The sequence below is a fragment of the Saimiri boliviensis genome, chromosome 9, assembly GCF_048565385.1.
Source record: "Saimiri boliviensis isolate mSaiBol1 chromosome 9, mSaiBol1.pri, whole genome shotgun sequence".
Taxonomy (NCBI): Eukaryota; Metazoa; Chordata; class Mammalia; order Primates; family Cebidae; genus Saimiri; species Saimiri boliviensis.
The window spans coordinates 19,443,298-19,469,376 of NC_133457.1; the positions used below are offsets into that span (position 1 = coordinate 19,443,298).

The following is a 26,079-nucleotide window of genomic DNA, read 5'->3' on the forward strand; positions in this document are numbered from 1 at the left end:
CAGACACATACCATACTTAACTGTAGTCTCACCACATATAGCTAGACTCCAAGGTAGCTCTGGCAAAGGTGAAGAGAAGATGATAGTGACAGGAGGAGCAATCCCTCCAGATGGTTCCCAGGGAGATACAGGCAGATATCTCACTGCATCACCTGCAGAGCACTAGTGAGCAAACACATGAACAAAAGCAGAAAGATGAAGTTCCTGTAAATAATCAGAATAGAAACATGTGCTCTGGACTGTGGTCTGGTGTCCCTTGTCCAGATTGACTTGGGTGGTCCACCCAGCAGTGGCAGTGCATTCCCATCCCTCTAGCCTCACCAGCTCTGGCCTCAGTTTTCATTTTAGACCTGGATGATTCTTGAATGACTGTGACATATCCAAGATATATAGTGTTCAACAAATCACCTCCTTAGCCAAGAAAAATTTAAAACTAGCCTATAAAGGTATTTGCTGTATTCCAAGGATAGCATAAATCTCATGGGCCTGGTATCCTGCATAACCAGTGAATAATTGATGGGCTCCAAGTCTTGCCAGTTACACAGGAGGAAAGATCATCACCTCTATAGAATGATTAGAGCAGTTACTTTTTAAGATACACAGAACATCAGATGTAGATTAGAAGAATCTTAGAGATTACCTAAGTGTGAGTCAGTAAAGAAACTAGGTGGTCAGAAAGGTCAAGAGCTTCCCAACGTCACACTATTGTTTATGAATGCTGAACAGGTGTGGATGAAGTCTGCCTGCCACCCAGAGCTGTGTGAGCTTCTATATGTGGCTTCTGTTTCCCAGGCCTCCCGTGCCCCATCAGCAGGATGGGGCAGGCAGCACCTGTCTCATCACATGGCTTTGTTGCTTTTTCCTGCACTCTGCTGACCATGTGATTGCACAGTACTTAAAGATTCTAAAAAGGATATGAAAATTATCATTCCTGAGACACAGAGGGACAGCAAGAAAGACATTAACTGTCCTTCTCAGCTGCTCAGAGGCATTTCTTAGTGTCTTACCACACTGAGCTTAAATCTGATCTTAATTTGTATTGCCAACCAAAGGGATAAATAGTTCCCTTATTAGATATAGTTTCTATCCCCCACCTTTAAACTGGGACCTTTTATGACATTGACCAGTTTTTAGAACTTTATGAAAAGAAACTTCAGTTCCAGTTAAATATTGGCTTTCTCATTTCTCTCTCCTTTCCTGGGCCCACTTCCAAATTTGGAAGACAAAAAGAGAGGGACACACAGGAGAGGGCTCATGCCCCATGTTTTAGAAACTGCTTTCCTGGTTCACCTCTGTTTCTTCCCTGGTACTCCACTGCTACCACTGCCTCAACCTCCAGGTGTTCTCAGCCCTGGAGGAACCACTTTCATGGCTCTCACAATCAGATTTAACTGGTGGCTATGGTAAGTGAGGCCACTGGTGCACCTTTACTTGGGGATGCTAAATTCTCCTTAACTCCTTTGTACTGCATGACTTTCCCGCCCCCCCCCCCCCCAGCTTTTCTGGCCTTTTCTTTACAAACTCTTATTTCTTTTTACATGCTCAGGGCTTTGACTGCTGGGGTGAAAATGGAAATAGATTTATGAGAGGAAAGTTAGCTATTGGGAGTTTAAAATTAAAGTAAGGAAACTGTTAATCTATTTGCAATGTTGACTGTGCACAAAGCATCATACTGATCATTGTAATTGGAGTTTACAAGCTTGTATCAGATACAGTCCCTTCCCTAAAAGACCTTATAAACTGGATGGGGAGTTAAGAGCTACACTCGCAAGAGAAGGATCTCATACTCGGGGACAGCATATTTTGTCTTTGTTTTCCTAAGGAGGTACAAGTACCACTCACAAGTACATTAAATACCTGTGGCATTAAATAACTGATTCACTTTGTAAATATAGTGTATTCCTGTTTCAATTTCCTTTCATTTTTTTTCTCATTATCTAAAAAGAAGGGAAGAGAAAGTCTCAGATTTGTGCTAAAATATCTTAAAAACCTCTCTAATACTTTTAAATCTTGTCAATAAAAGATAAAAGGAGTTAAGACTCTGATCTCAAGCCTTTGGACACTATATATCCAGCTGCAATATAATAACATTCTTCATTTTTATTGTATTTTTTACAGACTACATTCTATTTTATTACAAATGATAAGGTTTTTCTGTTTATGATGGTAGTAATATAATGTTTCCTTACTAAATGTCTTAGTTCAGGCTGTTACCATAGGCTTAGTGGCTTAAACAAGATACATTTATTTCTCACAGTTCTAGAGGCTGAAGTCTGAGATCAGAGTGCCAGCAGGGTCAGGTTCTTGGGGAGGGCCCTCTTCCCTGTTGAAAGCCCACTGCTCCTTCCAGAGTCCTTATGTGGTGCAAAGAGAGCAAGCTACCTTTGGCCTCTTCTTATAAGGGCACTTATCCCATTCTCAGGGTTCCAAGATCACAACTCACTCACCTCCCAGAGGCCCTATATCCTAATATTATCACACTGGGGGTTAGGATTTCCACATATGAATTTTGGGAGGAATGCAAACATTCAGCCCATAACTCTAAAAAAAAAATTGTTTTAGGTAGAGAAAGGAATTTAATTCCAAATAGTAAGTAAATAGGACATACAAAAATATGGCAGAAATCATAAGGGGTTTGCAAGTGTTTGTGAAACAGTTTAAAAGTGTCAAGTGAGTGCTTTAGGTTTGAATTGCAAGTGGAATTTCAATGAATAATTGTGTGCCAGGGGCTGGGAAGAATTCCTAGAGGAGGTGAGCTTTAAGGGAGCATGTGTGTGTGTGTGATTCATGTCAGCAAAGATGTAAGATGTGATGGGAGGTGGGAGTGTGAAGACCGTTAGACTGAATGAACAGTTTATGTCCAGGAGTCATGGTTGGAGGAGAGTCACAGCTGGAATCGTGGTGGAGAGACACATATATGAGCAGTTTCTTTGCTTTTTTTTTTTTTTTTTAACTTTTTATTTTGAGAGAACTGTTGACTCACATGCAGGTATAAGAAACAATAGAGAGATGCCATGTATTCTCTGTGTAGTTCCCCAAATGATGGTATCTTGCCTAGCTATAGTTTAATAGCACAATCGGGAAATGGATAATGATACAAGCCCCTGCCCTTACTCAGATTTCACCAGTATCATAGGCACTAATTTTTGTGTATTTTTATTTAGTTCCATGCAGTTTTGTTACATGTCTTGATGGATGTGACCAATACCATAATCAAGACACAACAGTTCCATTACAAAAATCCCTCCTCTACCCTTTGATAGCCATAGCTGTCTTCTTTCTTTTCGTCTTTTCTAACTTACGGCAATTATTAATTTGTTATTCCTCTCTAGCTACAATTTTGCCATTTCAAGAATGTTATATAAATGGAATAATACAGATTCCAAAATGCAACCTTTTGGTATTAGATTTTTTTCCCAGTCAGCATAAGTCTCTTGAGATGTATTCAACTCATTGTTTTGACCAATAGCTCATTCCTTTTACTTTCTGAGTGGTATTTCATAGTATGAATATGCCACAGTTTAATCATTCACCCATTGTGGAATACTTGGGTTGTTTCTAGATTTTGGCTGCTACAAATAAGATGCTATAAACATTTGTATGCACGTTTCATGTGAACATAATTTTTCATTTCTCTGGGATAAATACCCAACAGTGTGATTCGTGTGTCATATAGTAAGTTTGGTATGTTTAGTCTTATAAGACACTTTTCTGGAGTGGCTGAACCATTTAACATTCCCACCAGCAATTTATGAGGGATCCAGTCTCTCTGAATCTTTGATAGCATTTAATGTTATCATATGTATTTTAGCTATTGTGATAGGTGTGCAGTGATCTCTCCTTATGGATTTCATTTGTATTTCCCTAATGCCTAATGATCTTTTGATGCACTTATGTGCCATCTGTATATCCTCTTCAGTGAAATGTTTGTTCATTTCTTTTGTCCATTTGCTACTTAGATTGTCTATGCTTTTATGGTTCAGTTTGAAGAGTTCTTTAGATGTTCCAGATACATATGTCTTTTGTCAGATATGGGGTTTGCAAATATTTTCTCCCAGTCTGTAATTTTTAAAAATCCCCTTCACATGGTATTTCATAGAGCAAAAGTTGTTAATGTTGATAAAATCTGATTTACGTTTTTCCTTTTAGGGATTGTGCTTTTAGTGTTGAGTCTAATAATTCTTCACTTAGCTCTAGGTTCTGAGGATTTTCTCCTTCTTTTACCTAGAAGTTTATAGTTTTACATTTTACATTTAAATTCCATGATCGATTTTGAGTTGGTTTTGTATAAAGATGAGGTTTAGGTCAATGGCTCATTTATTTTTGTTTGTTGTTGTTTTGTTCTGCTTTGCTTATGGATATCCAGTTGCTCCAGCACCATTTGGTGGAAAGGCTATTCTTGTTCCACAAAACTGCTTTTCACGTTTGTCAAAAACAGCCATATTTGTGTGGCCATATTTGTGTGAACTTTTTGCCTTTTACAAACACCTTGCTGATGTTTTTCTATCATTTTTACAGCAAGTCTGAAAAAGGATAATGGACCTTTCACCCAAATCAATCATGCCACTAGTAAAAAATTATTTGATTACAAAATATTTAATAATTTAGAAAAGTCTCGTTACATACTTGTGAATCATCCCTAAGGCCTTATGATCCTTATAAAAACACATTTGGCCCAGGTCCCACCAAAATATTTTCTTTTACCTAAATAGAAAGACATGGGAAAAAAGTCTCCATATTTTTTCCCCAGGGCTAATACATAGTTGCTTACATTTGACTCTGAGTACTTTTAAGGGATGGGAAAAGTGATTGGCCACTGACAGGCTCCTTCGTACACAGGCCTGGGCAGGACATGTAACCAACAGCTCTGTCAGCAACTTACGAGCCTGCACGCTGACAAAAATAAGAGAGGTCTAAAGAAAACAAGCTAACCCCTTTTTGGGACATATTGAAGCCAGATAACCCAAGGTATACACAGCAGGATACGGTGAGTCTTAAAGCTAAGCACCGTGCAATTAGCTTTGCTTCCTTGGATGTTTGAAACATGCATCTGTATAAACCTGCCTGTGCAGACATCCCTAGCCCCAAACTGGGTCTGCCAAAATCCAGTGAATCAGCTTTAAAATGTAGATGGCACCTAGCAGTGACCAAGACTCAACCTCGGGCAGCCTGTGAACCTGTTAGGCCCAGTGGAGCAGCCGAACAGAAATATCTGGAAAAGTTTTTACGTGTTCATGGAATTTCGTTGCAGGAAACCACCAGAGCAGAGACGGGCATGGCATACAGGTACTGCTGATTGCAAAGTCATCCAACCAGGGCACTGCATTGATGTTAAAGGTTGTTATTAAAGAAATAAGGACTGAAATACCAAGACAAAACCCTGTAAGAAAAAGAAAAATGCAGTGAGCCCTCTTCTCGGGTTGCCTTATTATTATTTCTTCTTCCTCCTCCTCCTCCTTCTCTTCCTCTTCTTCTTCTCTTCCTCCTCTTCCTCCTCTTCCTCCTCCTCCCCTTCGACTTATTCCCCCTCCCCCTTCTTCCTTCCTCTCCCTCCTCCTCCTCCTTCTCCTTCCTCTTCCTTTTCTTCTTCCTCTTCTTCTTCCTCCTCCTCCTCCTCCACTTCTTCTTGTTCTTTCTTCTTTTGAGCTTTAGGCTTTCTCTTTTCCCCAGAGGGTTACACAAATTATAGTCAAGTTCACCTATGGAAGCTCCTAACCATGTGCTGCCAGAATTATCTTTGGCTCTGAGTAGGGAGGTGATGTAGCAGGTCAAAATGAAAAACAGGGATTCCATTCTTCTTAAGAGAAAGGGAATTTATAAGTTAAGAGTAGATTTTTTTTTTTTTTTTTTTTTTTTTTTAGTGCTGCCTAGGATTCAAGACTGTTATTTTCTTCTAAACTTGAATCATGTGGTCTTTACTAATGGCTAATAAGATAGTTTAAGTTCTTCTTGAAATGACAGCACTTTTTAATAAATATAGCCCAGGATAAATTACTGGTTGTACACTAAACTTCCAGTACCATTATTTATTTCATAAAAGATTAACAAAAAGGGAAATTTTTTCCTGGTATAGGGTTGGATGTGTAATCTTTATAAGTTGTTCTGCGATTGGAAGAATCTTGCTTTTTCAGAGCAATTATTGGACCTGCATAAGTGCTTCCTTTACTTACACCTGGGGTTTTAAACAGCCCAGAAACTGAGTAAAAGCTATATAAAAAGACAAGGTTGCTGAAAACTGAAAAAACAATTTAGCAATTGTAAGAACAGTTGTCCTAGCTCAAATCAAAACTTCTGCACAGCGTAAGATTGTTTTTCATGTACAAGATGTCCCCAGTGATTTCATTTTTCCATAATCGGAAGGTCTATTTCAGTGTAGAACTGCTGCTCTAATTTATCAGCTAATTATATTAATAAAGCAATTTGCAATGATATGGCTTCCCTCTGGAGAGCAAAGTATTTTACACAGACTCTTTATGTAACAAAAAGCTTGTGCAGAAAAAAAAAATGAACTCTTCTCAATTTATAAGGAGGACAGGACAGACTACCATACCCTGCTTTAGAAGGGGAGCTCACCTTTCATGGTGGCTCACGGAATGAGGAGGGATGGAGAAGGAGGAGATACTGCTTTTTCCTTCCTGAATCTGTCTGTCACAGGAAGGAGCCTGCTTCTCTGTCCCCCGACGTTCTCCAATCTCCATGTTTCCTTGACCCTCAGTGGTGATAGTGATGGTAATGTGAACACAGATCAGGTGAAGGGGAAGATAGACTGTTTCACTTAAAAAAAAAAATCTGTTTCCATGTCTTTGTCATAGGATGAGTTGTATTAGCACAAATTGTTACATAAACCTTCAGAGGGCATGCCTTTCTCTCTTAAAAGTCTAGTTTGAGGCCGGGCGCGGTGGCTCAAGCTTGTAATCCCAGCACTTTGGGAGGCTGAGGTGGGTGGATCACGAGGTCGAGAGATCGAGACCATCCTGGTCAACATGGTGAAACCCCGTCTCTACTAAAAAAAAAAAAAAATACAAAAAATTAGCTGGGCATGGTGGCGCGTGCCTGTAATCCCAGCTACTCAGGAGGCTGAGGCAGGAGAATTGCCTGAACCCAGGAGGCGGAGGTTGCGGTGAGCCGAGATCGCACCATTGCACTCCAGCCTGGGTAACAAGAGCGAAACTCCGTCTCAAAAAAAAAAAAAAAAAATTTTTTTAAAAAGTCTAGTTTGAGTATTAATTACAGATCTGTGCTGTATGCCACTAGGAAAGTGTTTTTCTTTCCTAGTGGAGGTATGTTCTAGGAAAGTGTTTTTCAAAGGATTATGAAGTAGAGGAATACTTTCTTCAGGTGAAAGCAAAGCTGCCTCAGCTAAAGGTGGGAGCCTGGAGCTCACCTGCTTGAGGGAAGCATTCATCCCCTAGCCTCTTCTGAGACCCTGATGTGGATCGCATACTCTCCATGAGACTATAGGGTTTGGGAGACTCTTCATAACGCTTTGGTGAGCAAGGCTCTGTTACCTTGGAGATGCCAGATACTGCCTTGGACAAGGGTGTATACTACCAGATCACACCCTGTAAGAAATGGGACTTAGGAGAATGTTGCTCCTAAATCAGAGTTTGAAGGGAAAAAGCACAGTTTAGTTGATCATTAGCCCTAAGAAATAGCCAAGGCTTTAAATTGTGATGAGCTTGTGCTCTGACACATCTTCCTGATGCATTTCTCTGTTACCCCCTCCCCAAATGTCCTTAGTACTCTGTATATTCTCCCTTTAAGACACTCACTTTATTACCCTTATTTAAGACATTCTCCTTCAAGCATTTGGAAAGGAATTTTAGGAAAGAGAACCAGGGTTATCTTGGTTCCTTCCCATATTAGCTTTAGACCTTCATTTCTTATAATCGTAGTTGGAGTTAAGAGAGAAGCTGACTTTCATATTCTTATTTCTGTATTATGATTTTTTTCCCCTCAGGAAAAAGAGGGTGGGCAGAGCACCATGGCTATGTTAAAAAGCAACCTTCACTGAGCCTCGTCTTTTCTGGTTTCCTTTTTCTTGTAAAGTTGAAAGAAAATGGGCTTTGGAGTTAAAGAGACTAGAGTTCAAATTCAAGCTCTGCCTGTTTGAATGGTGTGACATTGGACCAGTCATGACATAGAAATGCCTAATACAGTAGGTATTCCCTGGGAGTGTAGATTTCCTTCCCACTTATTCTGTACTGTCCGTCCATCAGTCTAAGTTGGGGAGGGATTGAAACCCTTTAATCATATAAATTGGTGACACTTATAAATTGGTAAGAGAATATTATCAAAAGGAAAAAAAAAGAATAAAACAATCCACAGTAGTTCACAATCTGTGCAAGTTTCCAGGCTGAGCTTTAGAATTCTCAGAGGTCTGGAAGAGCCGGGTAAGCGGTTTTCTCTTCCTAATTTGGTCAGATGCCATTGCAGACTTTAGCCCAATACCAGCTGCTTGGGTCCCTCGATCATCTGTGAGAAAGCATTATGTTGTGTTTCCATGGACACTTCATTTTATTTCTAACTAAGGTTGACCAGGAGGAGGAAAAAAATAAGTAAATATGCAAACACATGTATCAATTGAAAAGAAGCTGGAGGACATTGAATGTGGTGTAAAAAGTGCCAAGTTGCCGTGTTGATCCTTCTGTTGGCTTAGAAATCTCAGCAAAAATAAAAGTTTTAAAATTCATTTTATCAGTGACTATAAAATGATTACCCAAGAGGGTCTTCAAGTTACTTCTAAGAGGCTGAAAATTAATTGTCTTTATTATATAGCATTGAACTCTAAGCCAGACAGTAAAAATGAGCCAAAGTCAAGGTTAAAGTACACCGAGGGGTACTTTTATGAGAAAAACACCAAAAATATCTAGACCGAGTTAGGATGTAGCAAATACCTAGCTTTGAAGCAATTTTATAATACTAACCTTGGCAGAAGAAACTTAAACAGATGTAAAACAAAGTTCTAATCCAGGGACAACACTTTTCCTGTAAAAGGCTAGACAGCAAATATTTTGGGCTCCGGGGTCATTTCCACCTCTGTTACATCTACTGACCTCTGCTATGTCGGGTGAATGCAGCTATTGATGACATGCAAGTGAGTGAGCATAGCCATGTTCCAATGAAACTTTATTTATGGACATGGAAATTTGAATTTTATTCAATTTTTGCATATCACAAATCTTACTTTTTCCTCCAAAGCGTTAAAAATGTAAAAATCATTCTCAGCTTGTGGGCCATATGAAAACAGGTGGCAGGCTGGGTTTGTTCAGCTAGTTAACCCCTGGTTTAGAAAACAAGGCCTTCAGTTGCACAGGTTAATTATTTACTTGTTTGTATTTATTCATTTTTAAACCTTTTTGTTTCCAGAGGTATTTAAGGAACTCAAATGCATGTAATTCAGAAAGATAAAAACAAATTATAACGAAGATGGAAAAAGCAGAGCTCAGAAAGACCAAAAGAGCAGTAAGGGAACAGAGCTCTGGGGGTGAGGGAGCACACTGTGTATAAGCCAACGGGTTGTAAGAAGCAGACCTAGGTTTGGCTCTGTGCTTTCCAGCAGCATTAAACTGTGAAGAGGGAAGTGGAGCCTTTTACAATGTTACAGGGTCCTTGAATTAGAGACAAGCCAGTTGCTTCATAATGGCATACCTCTTCCTGATCTGGAGATCAGAGAGAAGTTTCTTCTGAGGTTCTTCTTCGTGTAATGAATAATATCCTTGCAATATCCTTATAGCAAACATACCAGTAAGGTTCCTAGAGGATCTTTCCTCTGCAGCCCCTAATATTACTATGACATCAAATAATAACTCAGTAGAGACAAGTAGGTGCATAATGGGAAAAAGTGACATTGGTTAAATAGAAACCACATTGGCCACTTTGGCCCATGCTTTAAGAATTTTCCAATAATGATAACACAGATTTCTTTTTCGTTTTTTTTTTTCTTTTTTTAAAGAATGACAGGGCTTGTCCAGGGTTATGGAATGAAGCAATTGTGTATGGAAAAATAAGTGTTATTTGCTAATCAAGGATGAAATTTTCTATAGCCTTGAGCTGATGGTGGGGAGAAGGCAATAAAAGAAGAAAGGGAAAAGTAGGGACGGTCTTAGAATTCTTAACATGGGATTGGCCTCAGGGATAATCTACTCCAATTTCTGGTCTTACAGCTGAAGAAAATTGAGGCTCAGAGATGTTGAGTATCTAGCCTGAAGTTGCACTTCCAGCTAGCAGCAAAGCTAGGACTGAATCTCTTTCCCTTGGGTCCCAGTCCAGTGCTTTCTCCATGCTCTCCATATTTATTCCCAGCTCCCCAACCTCCAACCCACCATGTGCCAAGACACACACACGCATGCGCACATGCACAGACATGCACGCACACACAAACACAGCATCCTGGAGATACTACAGATCCAGCCATGTTCACCATCCTGCTCTGTCTACTTTTCCAGGACCCCCTGTTGTTGCTGTGCTCTGTACAGTCCTGCTTCTTTGCATGCTGACCCTCCACCCTCTACCAGAACCACTGAATCTCTACTCATCGTTACTTCTTTTAGCTGGAATATTACACATCCTAGGTAACTCCAACCCACAGACTCTCCTTTTGCCTCCACAGCATAGATCACCAGTCTTCTCTCCATATAGGAGAGTTAGTTATTTCTGCATATGCATATCTTATTGTCAAAATTGTGCATTGTGACCTTGAGGATGAGGACTAAAACTTATAATATTTTATGCTCCTTCAATGCCTTTGCACTTAGACAGTGCTGGATACCTATGTGTTGCTTAATTGAGGTGCATTCAATCAGAAGTTGGGAAGGAGAAAAAACAAAGAGCAAGTAGAATCTTTCCTTTTCATTACTAATAGTGCTCTAGCCCCATCTTTTCTCCTGTATCTTAGATACAATATGTTACTTAATCTTGCCAAGCCTCAGCTTCCCTATCTTTAAAATGGGCCTAATTTAACTTATTTCACAATGGCATTGTAAGAAATCCATAAAGTCACATATGTGAAAGTGCTTAGCTCATTGACTGCTAGAATGGGAACCTAAGTGCTCCCTTGCTCCCCTCTCTCTCTCTCTCTCTTTTTGAGACAGAGACTAGCTCTGTTGCCAGGCAAGAGTGCAGTGGCATGATCTCAGCTCGCTGCAACCTCTGCCTCCTGGGTTCAAGAGATTCTCCTGCCTCAGCCTCCCGAGTAGCTGGGACTACAGACATGTGCCACCACACCCAGTTAATTTTTTTGTTTTTTAGTAGATATCGGGTTTCACCATGTTGGCCACGATGGTCTCCGTCTCTTGACCTCGTGATCCACCCGCGTTGGCCTCCCTAAGTGCTGGGATTACAGGCTTGAGCCACCACACCTGGCCTCCCAATCTCCTTTTAAATCAATCCCAGGAATCTATCACTTAGTCATCTTTAGCATTTCCAGAAAGAAGTGTGTGTCTATCTAAGAAGGATAGAGGGACAGGAAATAAACACCTAAAATTGCCTGTTGTACAATTCTGAACATATCACCTTCCTTTCCTCATTTGCTTTTTCAACTTATTTATTTATTTATTTATTTATTTTGCTTTTCCTATTAGGATCTACTGAGAAAGTGCTTGTTCCTCTTTCTTTTTATCTCACACATTAAATTTGATCAGATTAGCCTCAGGAAATGTTGGGATAAATAACTGTTCAAACGCTATAATATGAAGGTATCTTTTATCAACCACTGTGTTTCTAGTGCCTAGCATTGTGCCTACAACAAAAATATTTGAGCCAGAATGAAATTAAAAGGACTGAAACTTCCAGCAGCTTTCAGTGTCTCTCCCATCAGCTTGCCCCAGTGTCCAAAGATCTCCCTTGACTGGAGACATCAGTTCTCAGAGCCTTCTGTAAAATGGAAGTGTGCTTGCTGAGTGGTAACCATGCTAATCTAAGCTACTAGATAGCAGACTAAGAAGGAAACAGAACATAGTCCAGGCCTGACCTAAAACAAGAGAAAGGGGCTGGATGCAGTGGCTCATGCCTGTAATCCCAGCACTTTGGGAGGCCAAGGTGGACAGATCATGAGGTCAGGAGTTCAAGACCAGCCTGGCCAGCATGGTGAAAACCTGTCTCTACTAAAAATACAAAAAACTTAGCCAGCCGTGTTGGCACGTGCCTGTAGTCCCAACTACTCGGGAGGCCGAGGCAGGAGAATTGCTTGAACCCGGCAGGCAGAGGTTGCAGTGAGTGGAGATTGCGCCACTGCATTCCAGCCTGGGTGACAGAACAAGAGTCCATCTAAAAAGAAAAAAAGAGAAAGTAGGAAGGAAGCTTCTAGGCTAGATCAACAGAAAAGCTCAAGTGATCAGAGCATGGTGCATTGCTATGAACTATCCATAGAAGCAGGAGGGATGGAATTGAAAAAAATGGGAAGGAAAACTAGAGGAAAACCTCACTCAGCAACCAGCTTTTCTCAGAGATGTCAGGGCAGAGAATCTGAAGGCATAACTGAGAGTTTTCATTGATCATTACATGAAGACTCCAAAGATAAGTAGAAACAATTACCTGAACTTCTTTCTGTGGGTTCTGTCACAGTGCAAACACGATGTCCTAGCAGGAGGATTTGAAGACAAGCTTCCTTCCTCCCTCCTCTCACCCTCTGCTTCCTTATCTACAAAATGAAGCTGAAAAACCCTACTTCATGGGGTAATGTTATCCATTCAAAGAGGTATATAGTGGACACCCAGGAAAGATTATCCCTCTTGCCCTTTCTCCTTTTCATAGTATTACAGGGTTAAAGTACATGGAAGTTGAAAATTACATTTGTTCCTAAATTGCACTCCCACGACCCCCGCCAAGCCCCACCCAAAACACCCTTTCACAGTGGCTCACACCTATAATCCCTGCACTTTGGGAGGCCAAGACGGGCGGATCACGAGGTCAAGAGATGGAGACCGGCCAGGCGCGGTGGCTCAAGCCTGTAATCCCAGCACTTTGGGAGGCCGAGGCAGGTGGATCACGAGGTCGAGAGATCGAGACCATCCTGGTCAACATGGTGAAACCCCATCTCTACTAAAAAAAAATACAAAAAACTAGCTGGGCGAGGTGGAGCGTGCCTGTAATCCCAGCTACTCGGGATGCTGAGGCAGGAGAATTGCCTGAGCCCAGGAGGCGGAGGTTGCAGTGAGCCGAGATCACGCCATTGCACTCCAGCCTGGGTAACAAGAGTGAAACTCCGTCTCAAAAAAAAAAAAAAAAAAAAAAAGAGAGATCGAGACCATCCTGGTCAACAAGGTGAAACCCTGTCTCTACTAAAAATACAAAAATTAGCTGGGCATGGTGGTACATGCCTGTAGTCCCAGCTACTCGGGAGGCTGAGGCAGAATTGCTTGAACCCAAGAGGCAGAGGTTGCAGTGAGCCGAGACCACACCATTGCACTCCAGCCTGGGCAACAAGAGCGAAACTCTGTCTCAAACAAACAAACAAACAAACAAAGCAAAACACCCTTTCATCATGTGTTCTTGTGACCTGCCCTTTTCATGAGATGCTTGGCACACTCAGACCTGCTTGAAAAGTATTAATAGCTAGGGCAGTGATTGAAAAATCAATAACCTAGAAAAATGCAACCCATGCAGGGGGTTGTATTAAAAAATGTCTACATGATTTATTTTAGATGACCTAATTTTGGTAGTCTCCGGGCTTGTGCTAATTTGCTCTGAGACCTCCGGCTGTTTTTCTCTTGGCATCAATATTTCTGTAGGAAAGTAGATGACACCAAGATGGCTTGGGCTCAGGACACGTGTGATTACTTGAAACCTGAATAGGCTGCTGGTGAAGGGCCGAGGTGGCATAGTGAAAGGGGCTTATTCAGAATGAACAGAATGTGTTATTTCCCATTGAATGGAACAGAAGTTCTAAAATAACTATGTTTTGAAAGTGTCAGTTTAGATAGAAATGCTTAGAATTTAAGCAAGAGTGAGAGATAAATCCTGCTTGGGGTTGAAATATTGTTTCGGGGGCAGATATTTAATCTGTTTTGAAATTTCCACTTGGAATTTTTCAATCAAAAGTTGCTTTGTTTATGCAGCATGATGAAAATACTGGAAATTCAGGGCTTGAGAACAATACTGGGTTACAAGGGATCCAGGCTTTCTCATATAGAAATTGTTGACAGCGTTCATCTGGGAAAAAAATGAGTATTTTGAAATCTGATTTTCCTAACCAACGAGCAGAGCTATAGGCCAAAGATGTTTTCATCCAAGAGAAAAACTATTCCTGAATATCCCTACAGTGCCTGTGAGAGCCACTAGGATGTGCTGTTTCATAAAGAAAAGGAAGCTCGTCTGTTCCCTGAAACGCTGCTAGTGGAAAACTTTATTCAGACAATCCTAGACTCGACCTTAAATTTCAATCTATGTATTTACCCTGATGGCAACAATATTCCTAAGGTTCTGAGAAGCCTTAATCCCATAGCAGGGCTATGTTACTAAAACGTAACACAGTTAGATACTTTATAGAGGAAACTTTCTATGTCTAGGAGTTTTCTAGCATTGGGGGTTCTGAGCTACGCCACAGACCTCTGGGCATGGCTGGTGAAGAAAAGAAAAGTAGACATCTCATCCCCTGCCATCTCTCAAAGAATATCGTGTTGTTGTCTGTCCCATCTCAGGTGCAGGCACCTGTTACACAGTTAAAATGGAACAGACATAGTGAATTTGGAACGTGCTATCTGGACTATACAGGAGAAGGCCATATCAAAGCCTGTCAGTATTCTCAGAACCAGGGTCTTGCAGGTCTGGCTCACCACCAAGTTAGGAGATGGCCCTCCTCTCTATCCACTGTTTGTGTTCACTTATCACGTGTCGCCTCTCCATACATAGAGTGTCTGCCTCCCAACCAGTGATTCTTCTTCCTTTCCTTAGCTAGTTACCAACTGATTCTCCCTAAGTGTTAAAATACAGATACTTTTTAATAGAATGTCTGCAAAATATGTCATCCAAAGAAATGAATCCCTAATGGTGGGAGTACAGGTAGTAAAGGAGTTATTTTTAGACAAACTGTCTAGTTCTTGAGGTGAGAACTATTTTAAAATTTTGTCTGAAAATAATTTCAAACATAAGGAAAAGTTGCAGAAACAATATAAAGAACGTATCTGGCCTATTTATTCCTTAACATATTGTTAACATTTTGCCCCATTTGTTTTAACTTTTGCTCTTCTCACATCCTCACTCCTTGCAACCCACCTCCCTATGTATTTTTCCAAGCTTTTTGAAACTAAACTGCACACATCACGGCTAACTAAGCTGCACACAGTGGGCTAGATGAAATAGTTTTAGACAATGGATTTTTGACCCAATTTATCTTTAGTCATTTTCTCTTCCATGGTATTCCTCTTAATTTGCTAAGGCAGAGGAGATAGCAGCTCTGACAGTCACAGAGTGTGGGTGTAAAATGTGCAACTCAAGTATCTAAGCTCTCCATTTAGCAATTGAAGGGTTTGCAGCAGGTCAGTGATTCACCCCGCTTTTGGAATTTTACGGCATTATAACTCAGTGCATAGTGACAATATATGCATCTAGAAGCTGGTTATGGTTTCAAAAAAGAGCTATGATTACTTCCAGAGGTGACTATTTTATAAGATGGGCACCTTTGTACATAACTTCCCCAAAGGTTAACTCTTGTTGTAACTTCTTGGTAATATTCCTTGCCAGCATCATCTTCTTTTACTTCTATTTTTCCTTTTGGCAGACTTGTATGTTTATTTCTGTATTGTCTGTCTCTCTCTCAGTAGAATGTGAATTGCAAAAAAGCAGGGATTTTATCTGTATAGTTAATTACTGCATTTCCCAAATCTGACAGCTAGCATAGAACTCAATAAATATTTGCTGAATAAATTCTTAGGCAGGAGTCTCACAAATAAACCTTCAATGTTCACTGGAGGACAAGCTGCTGGATATCGGGTGCGAAGCAGCACTTCACCAGGATTCGTAGTCTCCCTGCCACTCACTTCCTTTCTCTTTTTACCAAAAATCCAAGGTGTCCTAGTTTGAGATAGTGGTACTTGAGGAGAGCATTGTTTTTTATAGGAAATAGGTCCTTAAATCTTGGATTTTAAGATGCTTTGAGGTGACCATATCATACTCATAATGGCATAGCCCACTGTTTGTTTTTCCTGAGATATCCATCTTGTTTCACTTTAATTTGCTCACTTACTTCAATCATTCATTAAGTTTGTGATGGCTAATTTTGTGTCAGTTTGACTGGGCCACAGAGTGTTCAGACATTTGGTCAAACATTATTCTGGGTGTGGCTGTGAAGGTGTTTTTGCATGAAATTAACATTGAAATTGGTGGACTGAATAAAGCAAACTGCCCTCCCCACTGTGGATGGGGGTCATCTAGTCATTTGAAGTTGAGCAAAAATGCTGACCTCTCATGAGTAGGAAGGAAATCCTTCTGCCTGATTGTTGGATCTGCGACATCAGTCTATTTCTGCTTTCAGACTTGAACTGAAACATCAGCTCTTCTTGAGTCTTGAGCCTGCTGGCTTTTGGACCCAAACTTACACCATTGACCCTCCTGATTCTCAGGCCTTCAGATTTGGACCAGAATTATACTATTGGCTCTCTTGTAGCTCCAGCTTGCCAGCTGCAGATCTTGGGACTTCTCAGCCTTCACAGTTGCATGAGCTATTTCCTTATAATCAATCAATCAATCAATTGATCAATTAGTCCATCCCTATCTATCCATTTATCTATCAGTTTATCCATCTCCTGTTGTGTTAATCTGGAAAACTCTAAGTAATATGGATTTCTCATTGTACTTTCCTCCAAAAGGTTCTCTGTGGTGTCATTGCCCAGCCCTGTTCATAGTGGAGCCTTGAATTACCTTGACCGGAATGAGACACTCATTGCTTTCATTCAGTGTGTATTCTGGTTTCCACTTAGAGGTGTTGCTTTTGGAGGGAGGTTTAGCTGATTGTAGCCTGACTAAGATCACCAGAAGTAGTGTAGACGTCTAACACACTCATATTACAAAGCTACAGGCCTCTCCTTCTCCACCCCTCTCCTCACCAGCTCTTCTTTCCCTTTCTACCAGCTGTCCCTCAATCCCACTGCCAAGTCCTCTTTAAGTTTACTTTTTTCCTTATTCTACATTTCCATCTTATTACAGGAGGGGTCATCATCTCATTATAGCAGCCAGGTGTCGACTTCCAAACTATGGGGGACAAGTGTGGAGAGTTAGTTTACCTGTTGGGATTCCTAGCTGATTCATCCTCCTAGATAAATGCACCAGAGGATTTTCTCTCTATTTGGTAGTTGTGGATGAGTGTGGGTTCCGGTTAGACTTCTTGTTCTTGGTATAGATCAGACTTTCCCATCAACTATCTGGCCTGCAACATTTTTTTGCTGGTAATTAATAATTGCAGGCTGGATCTTGGTGGTATCATCATCTCCATGGGTTTTCTTACTTAAGTCTGCCCTTCTCTACCACTTTGGCAAGACTGTGACCCATGTGACTCAGCAAAGGTGGTCAGGGCTGCTGGGACTGGGCAGTGGCAGTGGAGGGGTCATGCCTTTCCACTTCAGGGGGTTGGTTACCTGCAGGAGCCTGGGTGAGACTCATTACAGTGGACAGAATCCAGCTATCTTCTTTCTGCCCCTTCTTCACAAGTACCTCTCCAAGGGCCTTCCATTTCTGACCTAATATTCACCACTTCTTAGGTTCTGGGTCCCGTAGGGATTAAATATTTTCCCTAATATGTCTTATGACTGTCTCATTTAAATTGTTGGGTAATCCAAAACACATTCTTATACAAGATGGAAAAGCAGATTCATATAGCCAAATTTACTAATGCATACTATATGACACATTGGTGACACTCTTTTTACAAACTATTTTGTATGACCACTAGTCAAGCCTTGCTATTTTTGGTACAGTATCTATTTTTTACTGAACCGTCTACCTATTCCCCCATCCCCACCACTGCATACACAGATTCATACAACAACTCTCCATTGAGTGCTCACCTTGATTTATGCACAATTCCAGGCATTGGAGATACAGCAGCAAACACCTAGGCTAAGTTCTCTGCTTTTTAAAGGATTTAATTCTAGTGGAAATATGCTAGTTAATAAAAAATTAATAAATAAAATATATAATACTTCAGAAGGATAAGTTATCTGGAGAAACACAAAATACAGAGGAAGAATGAGTATGTGTGTCAGGGAGCAGTTGCAATTTTAAATAACATAGCCAAGGAAGGCCTCACCGAGAAGGCAGCATTTGAATAAGTACCTGAAAGAGGTGAAAATGACAATCATTGAAGTTTCTGGGGAAAGAGTATTATAGACAGAAAGAACAGTATGTGCAAAAGCCCAGTGTGAAAGTCTGCAGAAAGAAACAAAAACAACCAATGTGTCAAGAGCCGAGTGAATGAATGGTAGAGCACTAAGAAATGATGTCAAGAAGGTAAAGGGGAGAATTACAAGTTCAGGAGGTCCTCGAGAAACTCTCAGGTTCAGTGATTCAGTAGAAGGACTTACAGAACTCAGCAAAGCCATTACGCTGATGGTTGTGGTTTATTACAGCAAAAAGATACAGACTAAAATTAGCATCAGGAAGAGGTAACCTAGGGTTGGGTCCAGGAGAACTCCTCTCCCAGTGGAGTTGTGTGGATAGTGCTTATTTCTCTCAGCAACAATATTTGACAATATGCATAGAGTACTGCCAAGTGGGAAGCTTACCTGAACTTTGGTGTCCAGAGTTTCTAATTGGGTTTGGCCATGTAGACACAGCTGACTACCTATGTGTCTGACCTTAGCCTCTGGCCCCTCTAGAGTTCAGGCTGATACAATGTGGCCCAAGACTCCCACCATAAATTAAATACTTAGCATAGACCATCTTGCAGGGTCAAAGGCTCCCAGATAAACAAAGACATTTTTATTGGGTAGGGCATTCCAAGGGCTTAGAGGTTAACTCCCAGGAGTTGGGGGCAAGGAGCTAGACTTTTCTTTGGGCAAGATTAATTCTTTATTGCACAATAGCCACATTGTACAAGAATGTGGAGGCCATTCTAAACACGTTGGCTTCTTGTGTGAGTAAGATGGACGCTTTTGTGAATACTGATCAAGGGAGTGACATGATTTGAATTATTTTTTTAAAGGATTGTCTGAATGCTAAGTTGGAAAATAGGCTGAAAAGTAGAAGTAGGGTTACTGGTTAGGAAGTTACCATAGTTTCTCAGGAAAGAGATAACGACAGCTTAAACCAGAATGGAAATGGTGAGAAGTAGTTGCATTCTGAATCTATTATAAGGGTAGCATCAGGAGGATTTGAAAAAAAATATGATATACAATAAAAGAGATAATCAAAGATGACTTTAAGTTTCTTGGCTCAGGCAATTGGGACCATCAATTTGCCCTTAAGGGACATGAGGAAGATTGCAGGGGAGTGGATCTGGTAGGAAGAAGAGTAGAACATGTTGTGTCTAAATGCCTGTTGGAGAACAAAGGGAAAGTGTCAAGTATGGACTGGAGATTTATACTCAAAATATAAAGATATATATCTTGGAGTCATCAGACATAAAGCCATGAGATAAGCAAGTGAGTGTAGAGAGAGATTATTTTAAAAAATGCCCCAGGACTACAGCCTAGGCTCTCCAATGTGAGGAGGTAGGAGAGATGAAGAGGAACCAGTCAAGGAGACTGAGAGTGAGTGTGCAGAAAGGCAGGAGAGAAACAAGAGAGTGGGGTGTCAGGATCAAACAAAAGAGGGGAAGATCAACTATGTTCAGTACTACTGCAAGGTTGGGTAAGGTGAGGATTGAGAGAGATCACTGGGTGTAGGAACATGGAGGCCACCATTTATAAGAGCAGAGAGAAAAATGTATCTTACCTTATACACAGCACTATCCTTGACAGGAGAAAGCAAAGGCCCATATATGCATGTAGGAAGATTTTAAAATTCAATTCTGAACTCCTACTTAGTAGAACTCTGACTACCATCCTTTGAGCAGCATCTCTGAATTTCCTCCTACTTATGAACATATAGAAAAAATGATAAGAAATTAGCCCTACCTATGAGCAGAATACAGAAAGGTTTTCCACAAATGATAATGCTTATACAGCTAGATTATTAAAAATAATACTCCTAAGTTATCTATGTTTGTCTCATGAAACAGCATCTCTGCTCCCGGGTTGAGAGTAGAAAGACATTGTGCTCTTATTCTACTGTATGTTTTAAACTATAGTGCTCCCTTTGTTTTGACAACTGGAGATTTCTTTTTTTAGGTTATAAACTTGCATTTAAATTAATTTTGTTACATTTTATCTAGCAATTCTATTTGCTTGAGGTGTGTATGTATATGTGTGTGTAGAATGTTCCACATTCAGTTAAATCACTTATATTGATCCATAGTTCAATTCTTCAATCAAAATACATGGATACTATGCTTAACAATCAAAATGGATACAATTAAACTGTAAAAGTCAAAACAACAAGCATGGGATGAAAAACACACAAACATTAGCAGTTGTTATTTTTAGGCATTAGAAAGGTGGATGCTGTTTTCCCTCTCCTCTATTTCAAATGCATGTGTATTGCTATAATAAAAGGGCCAAAAATTGTAATTAAAATAAACTTTAATTCTATTAGATTTTAAGAATTTAAGATATATGGTTTTGAAGTTCTTTTTGGAATGAGGTGAGATACTTCAGATCTAAAACTGAAACAAGTATTGGGATTCATTAGTCACATCTCCACTGAGGTTTACATATAAATACTCTTATACTGAAATTAACCAGGAGAAAAATTTGGACTCTCATGTAAACAAGAGACTGAAATGCATTCTGTCCAAGTGCTTCTATTTTACAGATAACATTGGATCATATAGACTCTTTTTATCAGTTATTATATTTATATTTTTGCAAGTAACAGAAAATCTAATACAAACTGGCTTATATAATAAAGGAAACTTATTGACTTACCCAACTGAAAAGTCCAGAGGTAGCGAAAAATTTCAGATTTAAGATACAAACAATGTGGACAGGACCTTGTTAATTTCTCTCTGCATCTGTGGACTTTCTTGATAATGGCTTCACTCTCAGCTCTACATGGTGGGTCTGTGGCAGCTTCAAGCCTTCCTCTCATCTGCAATGTGGCATGTGGCTGACAAAGGCTCTCAGGGTTATACCCCACCTCATTCACTCCCAGAAAAAAAAAAAAAAAGGAACGGCACCTTTCATTTCCCAGAAGCTCTGGCTTATGATCCTTTAGTTTTGATTGGCTTCATTGTTCATTTCTGCACCACTGACCTTATGTGGGAGATGAGAGAAGCTGAATGACTTCTGTAGCTTCTGTGCTCAACCCCTCCTAAACTGCCTGACTGAGAATGAAGACTCAGAATGCTCTTGGGGGGAGTAGAGGGGAGTAGTTTATGGTAAGGCAACCTACAAATGTCCACTACACTTTCTAGTGATTGAGTCTGGAGGGCACGGATGTATGATGAGCTAGTGTGGTAGTAAACTCATGGTAGTAAAGATTCCAGGTGGCCAATCATCTGGAAATTGGGAATGACACTTCTTTACTGCTACCTAGCTGCATGTTGTCTCTATTTCTTTAGCACTGGGTCTTGTTCTTAGCTCTCTTCTTGTTCCAAAACTCTGACTTCTTAGGGGAAGGGTAAAATTTTCCTCTATTAGTCTATGTCCCAATTGGTTTGTGCTGCTTAGTCACATGACTAAAATGAGCAGAAATCTTACCTAACTAAAACTAGGAAAAGAAACCGGTTTTAAATGATATTTAATTTAGCATGGAAAGTAATGCATTTTTAATAAGGAACACATTAAAAACTCACAAGGTATTTTATTTATAAGGTGGTTAGCCTCCCCTTGCCCATTGTCCCAATAAATACACCAGTAAGTACAATTATACAGGTGCCACATTTCATTTTGCATTTGATTATGGCAGTGGCCTTTCCACATACATTCTTTGTATGCAAAGACTAAGCACACAGAATTTTAGAATCTGAGAAGATATTAGGGATAATTTTGAGTACTCATCCCACTAATTTTACAAATCAGTTTTCTGAGGCTCGAAGAAGTTAAGCAACCTGCTAATAGTCACGTAGATGGTATGCTACTCTAGTTAAGAGTTTAATCAAAGGCTTTTGATCCAACAGTTTTCTCTTTGCACAATAGAATTATTCAAATCAACAAGATTCACTGAGCACCAGCTGTGCCCCAGGCAATATCACTGAATTCACACTTAAAGACAAAGTTCCTTCTCTAAAGAAATTCTAAGAGCAGTCCAGTAGAAGAAAGAACCATGACACCCAGATAGTAGAGTCTGACATAATACATATAATATTGCTTTTAAAAACACAGTCATAACATAGTAGAGCAAGTCATGAATGCTCTCTTGATAGTCAGGGATGACTTCTTAGAGGCAGAAAATTATGCACAGGGTTTTGAAGGATGAATAAGAGTTTAACAAGTGGCCCAAGACTAGAAGAGAATTTGATGTAGAGGAAACAGCATGTTGGAAGGCCCAAGAGGTAGGGAACCAAGGTGATGGCAGTAAGCACAAGTTTTAAAGACAGGCAGATCTGGACTAAATGCTTAAGTCTTGCTTGGTGAGAGACTATATAATTCAAGTATCCTTTCTTAAGACCGACTTGTTTGTATCAGAAGTAGAAATAACAATACCTATCCCATAGGGTTTGGAGATGATTAAATAATATAAAAACTATAAAACACGTAAAATAATAAGAGCTCAGGAGCAGGTAGCCACTCTTCTCCATCTTCTCCTCCTCCTCCTCCTCCTCCTCCTCTTTCTCCTTGCTTTCATCCCACCCTCCAACCCTTTTGGTGAGGAGAGTGTTAGAAGATGAGGTTAAATGGCAGGAAAGAAAGAGATCAGTGGAGGTCTTAGAAACTGGCGGTGAAAAATTCTTGGGTAAGAAGTGACAAGATCACACTGCCAGCCAAAAAAGGTATTTCTGGAAGAGCCGTGCATAGGAAACTGATAGGAAGTGATTTGAATAATCTGGATGAGAGAGCTCGAAGACACGAGTAATAAGGGGGGAAAAGGGTAGATCGAGAGATATTGGGGAAGTTAAATTAGCAGGATGTGTTCTTGCATAGCTTTGTTCACTGCATTCTGGTTTTCATTTTCACACATACATTAAGAGGTTGTCTAGAAGGGAAAATGCTCATTGATCTAATTAGGCCCGGAGGTAGTCACTGTGGCATGAAGGAAGGAGGTGGAAAGGCAGAACTCTGCAGCAGCTGTAGCTGATTTTGGCTCTTGTGTCTTTAAAATGCTTCTACAGACTCACTTAAATCATCCTCTTATTCTCATTCACATGAAAGGAAATCTCAGAGAGAGCCCTTGAACTAGAAAATCTTTTCTTTCTTTTCTGACTTTAAAGGAACTTCTTAAACCACTACATTTCTGAGGCAATTATCTCTTCACTACAATTTATTAACTGAGAGTAACCTCAAATACTTTACTTTTAAGCAGCTCGATACTTTCCTCCAAGGCTGGCTGTGCCTGCCCTTTAAGAGGTATTGAAGGGCCCAGTGGGGGTAGGCCTGGCCCCTGGTGCACACCAAACCCTGTGGATCAACTGCGTTACTTCCCTCACCTTCGTCATCAGTGTGCACTTCCTTTTAAAAACCCCGTGGTCTTTATCACACATGTTTGTTTTTCTTGTTTCACAATGGTTTTAATGACCCTTTTATTGATGACTTAACTGAAAGATGGAATAATTTGTTCACACACACCCATCATTCCCATCCAGCTTCCAACCCTCCAGAGGACTGATGTCAAGAAAAAGAATGTAGTTATCTGACATTTGTGATAGGCTCGGGTAACAAGGAGTTTTCCCTCACCCCTCCTTAATCCGTGTCATGTGGATTTTGGATCTAACTAGTAATTCAGTTTTGTCCATGTTTTCTTTTTGAATATAAATAACCATCAATATATTTTAAAAGTATTTTAATTCTACCCACATATGGGTTTCTGCATAATCTCTGAAGGCTGGTCCACATAAGAAAAGTATTGTGACTTTATGCTTTACATAAAATAACTGTTGCTGACTTATCTACAAAATGCTTAACATATGTGAGCTCAGATGAAAATGAATGAAGAATTATTGATAAGGTATTTTAATTTTTAATCCATAATAGTATGTTTTGCTTATGTTAAAAAAAAAACCCAAACTGAAAACTACTCATATAACATTCTTAAATATGACATGGTTTTGAATTTTTTTTGTCTAGATATTGAAAGCATTCTAAGAATTCATAAGGCTTTAGAATAAACGTTTAGAACACTGTGTGGGATGCCTGATTTTTAGGATTAGACACATAACAGCCTTTGAAAAACTCACATCTGAAGTGCTTTCATACTTGAAATCATAGACTGGCTTTCTAAACATTGCCTATGGCCAAATTTAATAGAAAGCATATTTAGAACATATTTATACTGGATTTTTTAAGAATTTTTAGCAAGGAAGACAGAGAAAATGGTAGCAATATTATTATACCTGTATATTTTTGTGAAGTATGTGAATCTGATGTTTCTTCCCACTTTAGGTCTGTCAATTATAATGATTCTGACCACCTGCTATATGGAAAATATTGTGCTAGACAGAAGTAAAGACTAACTGGGTCTCAAAACAGAACTTTCCATTATTTAGTTGCCTTCAGTCTCCTTACTCCTAATGGTCTTGAGAAAACAGTTGTCTTATTTTCATTGTATATTCCACTTAAGCTTGAGGTTGGAGAGAATCACAAATGGTTATTATGACATGGAGTCTCTTACTTCAAAAAGATAAGGTGGTTGCTAACATCTCTCATAGACCTGTGATGTCTGTGAAATTCCTTCAGGTAATTCCTGTTGATGACTGAAAGTGAGGCCATTTGCCAGCCAGCATCATGACATCCTCAATAACTCTTACCTTTTTTTTTTCTCAAAAAACAAAAACAAAAACAAAAAAACCCACGAAAGAGCTTGACTCTGAAACTGGGGAGAAATCTCCCTACCCTGCTGGCTCCAAATGCATGAAAACCACTCTTTACCTCCTTCATTTGATTAGCTGCTTCAAATTTACTCCAAAGGAAGCAAAAATCCCCATTGACTTGACGCTTGTTTTAGACAAAAATCAAATCAGAAAAACAAGGGAGACCATTTCACAAGGCCAATGATATAATTCACAAAACTTAGGTGCTCTGAAGTCTGTAACTAATTGCAGAGGAATTGTAATTAGGTAGTTTAGAAAACTGGTTTTAAAACTCAAGTTTAGGTGTGGTTTATTGAATAGTATTTGAAAGAAAGATTCATACTATGCTCTCCTATATGGTAGCCACTAGTCACATGTAGCTAATTTAAATTCACATTACAGTAAATTAAAAATTCAGTTCCTCAGTGGCATTACCCGTATTTCAAGTAATACCCACACAAGGTTAGTGGCTACTATGCTGGACGGTGCAGATATAAAACAGCCAGTAAAATAGATGGGGATTATAAAATACAACACAAGGCAAAAATCTCAGACTCAACATCCTTACAGTTGTCTTTGCTTTTATGAATTTTAGAAAGGTTTTCCAGTGAGCTATGGCACTTACAAATTCCACAGAGTCCCCTTACCTGGAGTCATGCCAGATAACAGGATCTCTTGTTGTCCAATGTCAACCTCACGGTAAATGCGTAGGAGTTATGATCAATAAGGATCAGATTACTACCTGGCAGTGCAGTTGAATTAGTAACTTGTAAATAAAGCTCAGTTATGGAAAAGATGTCAGGATGTATCTCACCAAAAAACATTTTGATGTATGCTATTCTGTATGTTCAGCTGTTATTCAAGTTACTGAGAAGCATCTTGGTCTTGGTGATTAAATTTCTACTATGATCATATTCCTGGCACCAGCTGAATCCTATGATTAGGGAAAGAGATATATGACTTTTGTCTTTATTCCTGTTGGTTCATTTTCAGCCATAACCTTTTGCTGGGTGTAAACACAGATGAAGAAGCACTTTTAAGTCAACTTTTATCTTGTTAATTCATTACCCTTTGTGACAATGGCAAACTTTGTACTGAATTAT

At 39.7% G+C, this 26,079-nt stretch overlaps 1 protein-coding gene across 3 annotated transcripts in view; it reads left to right on the forward strand.

Moving 5' to 3' along the window:
- Nucleotides 1–4,879: 4,879 nt before the first annotated feature.
- The window catches only part of KCNAB1 (potassium voltage-gated channel subfamily A regulatory beta subunit 1), a 352,698-nt gene continuing 331,498 nt past the window's right edge, over nucleotides 4,880–26,079 (forward strand). Inside the window, exons 1-2 of one of the 3 annotated variants that reach the window (XM_074405544.1) lie at nucleotides 4,880–4,987; nucleotides 5,252–5,286. In XM_074405544.1, coding sequence (XP_074261645.1) covers nucleotides 5,276–5,286 — 11 coding nt within the window. In that variant the 5' untranslated portion in view covers nucleotides 4,880–4,987; nucleotides 5,252–5,275. Of the gene's footprint in view, nucleotides 4,988–5,009; nucleotides 5,287–26,079 lie in introns of those variants that run through there. The other 2 variants (XM_074405546.1, XM_003925001.4) reach the window with 2 other exon arrangements.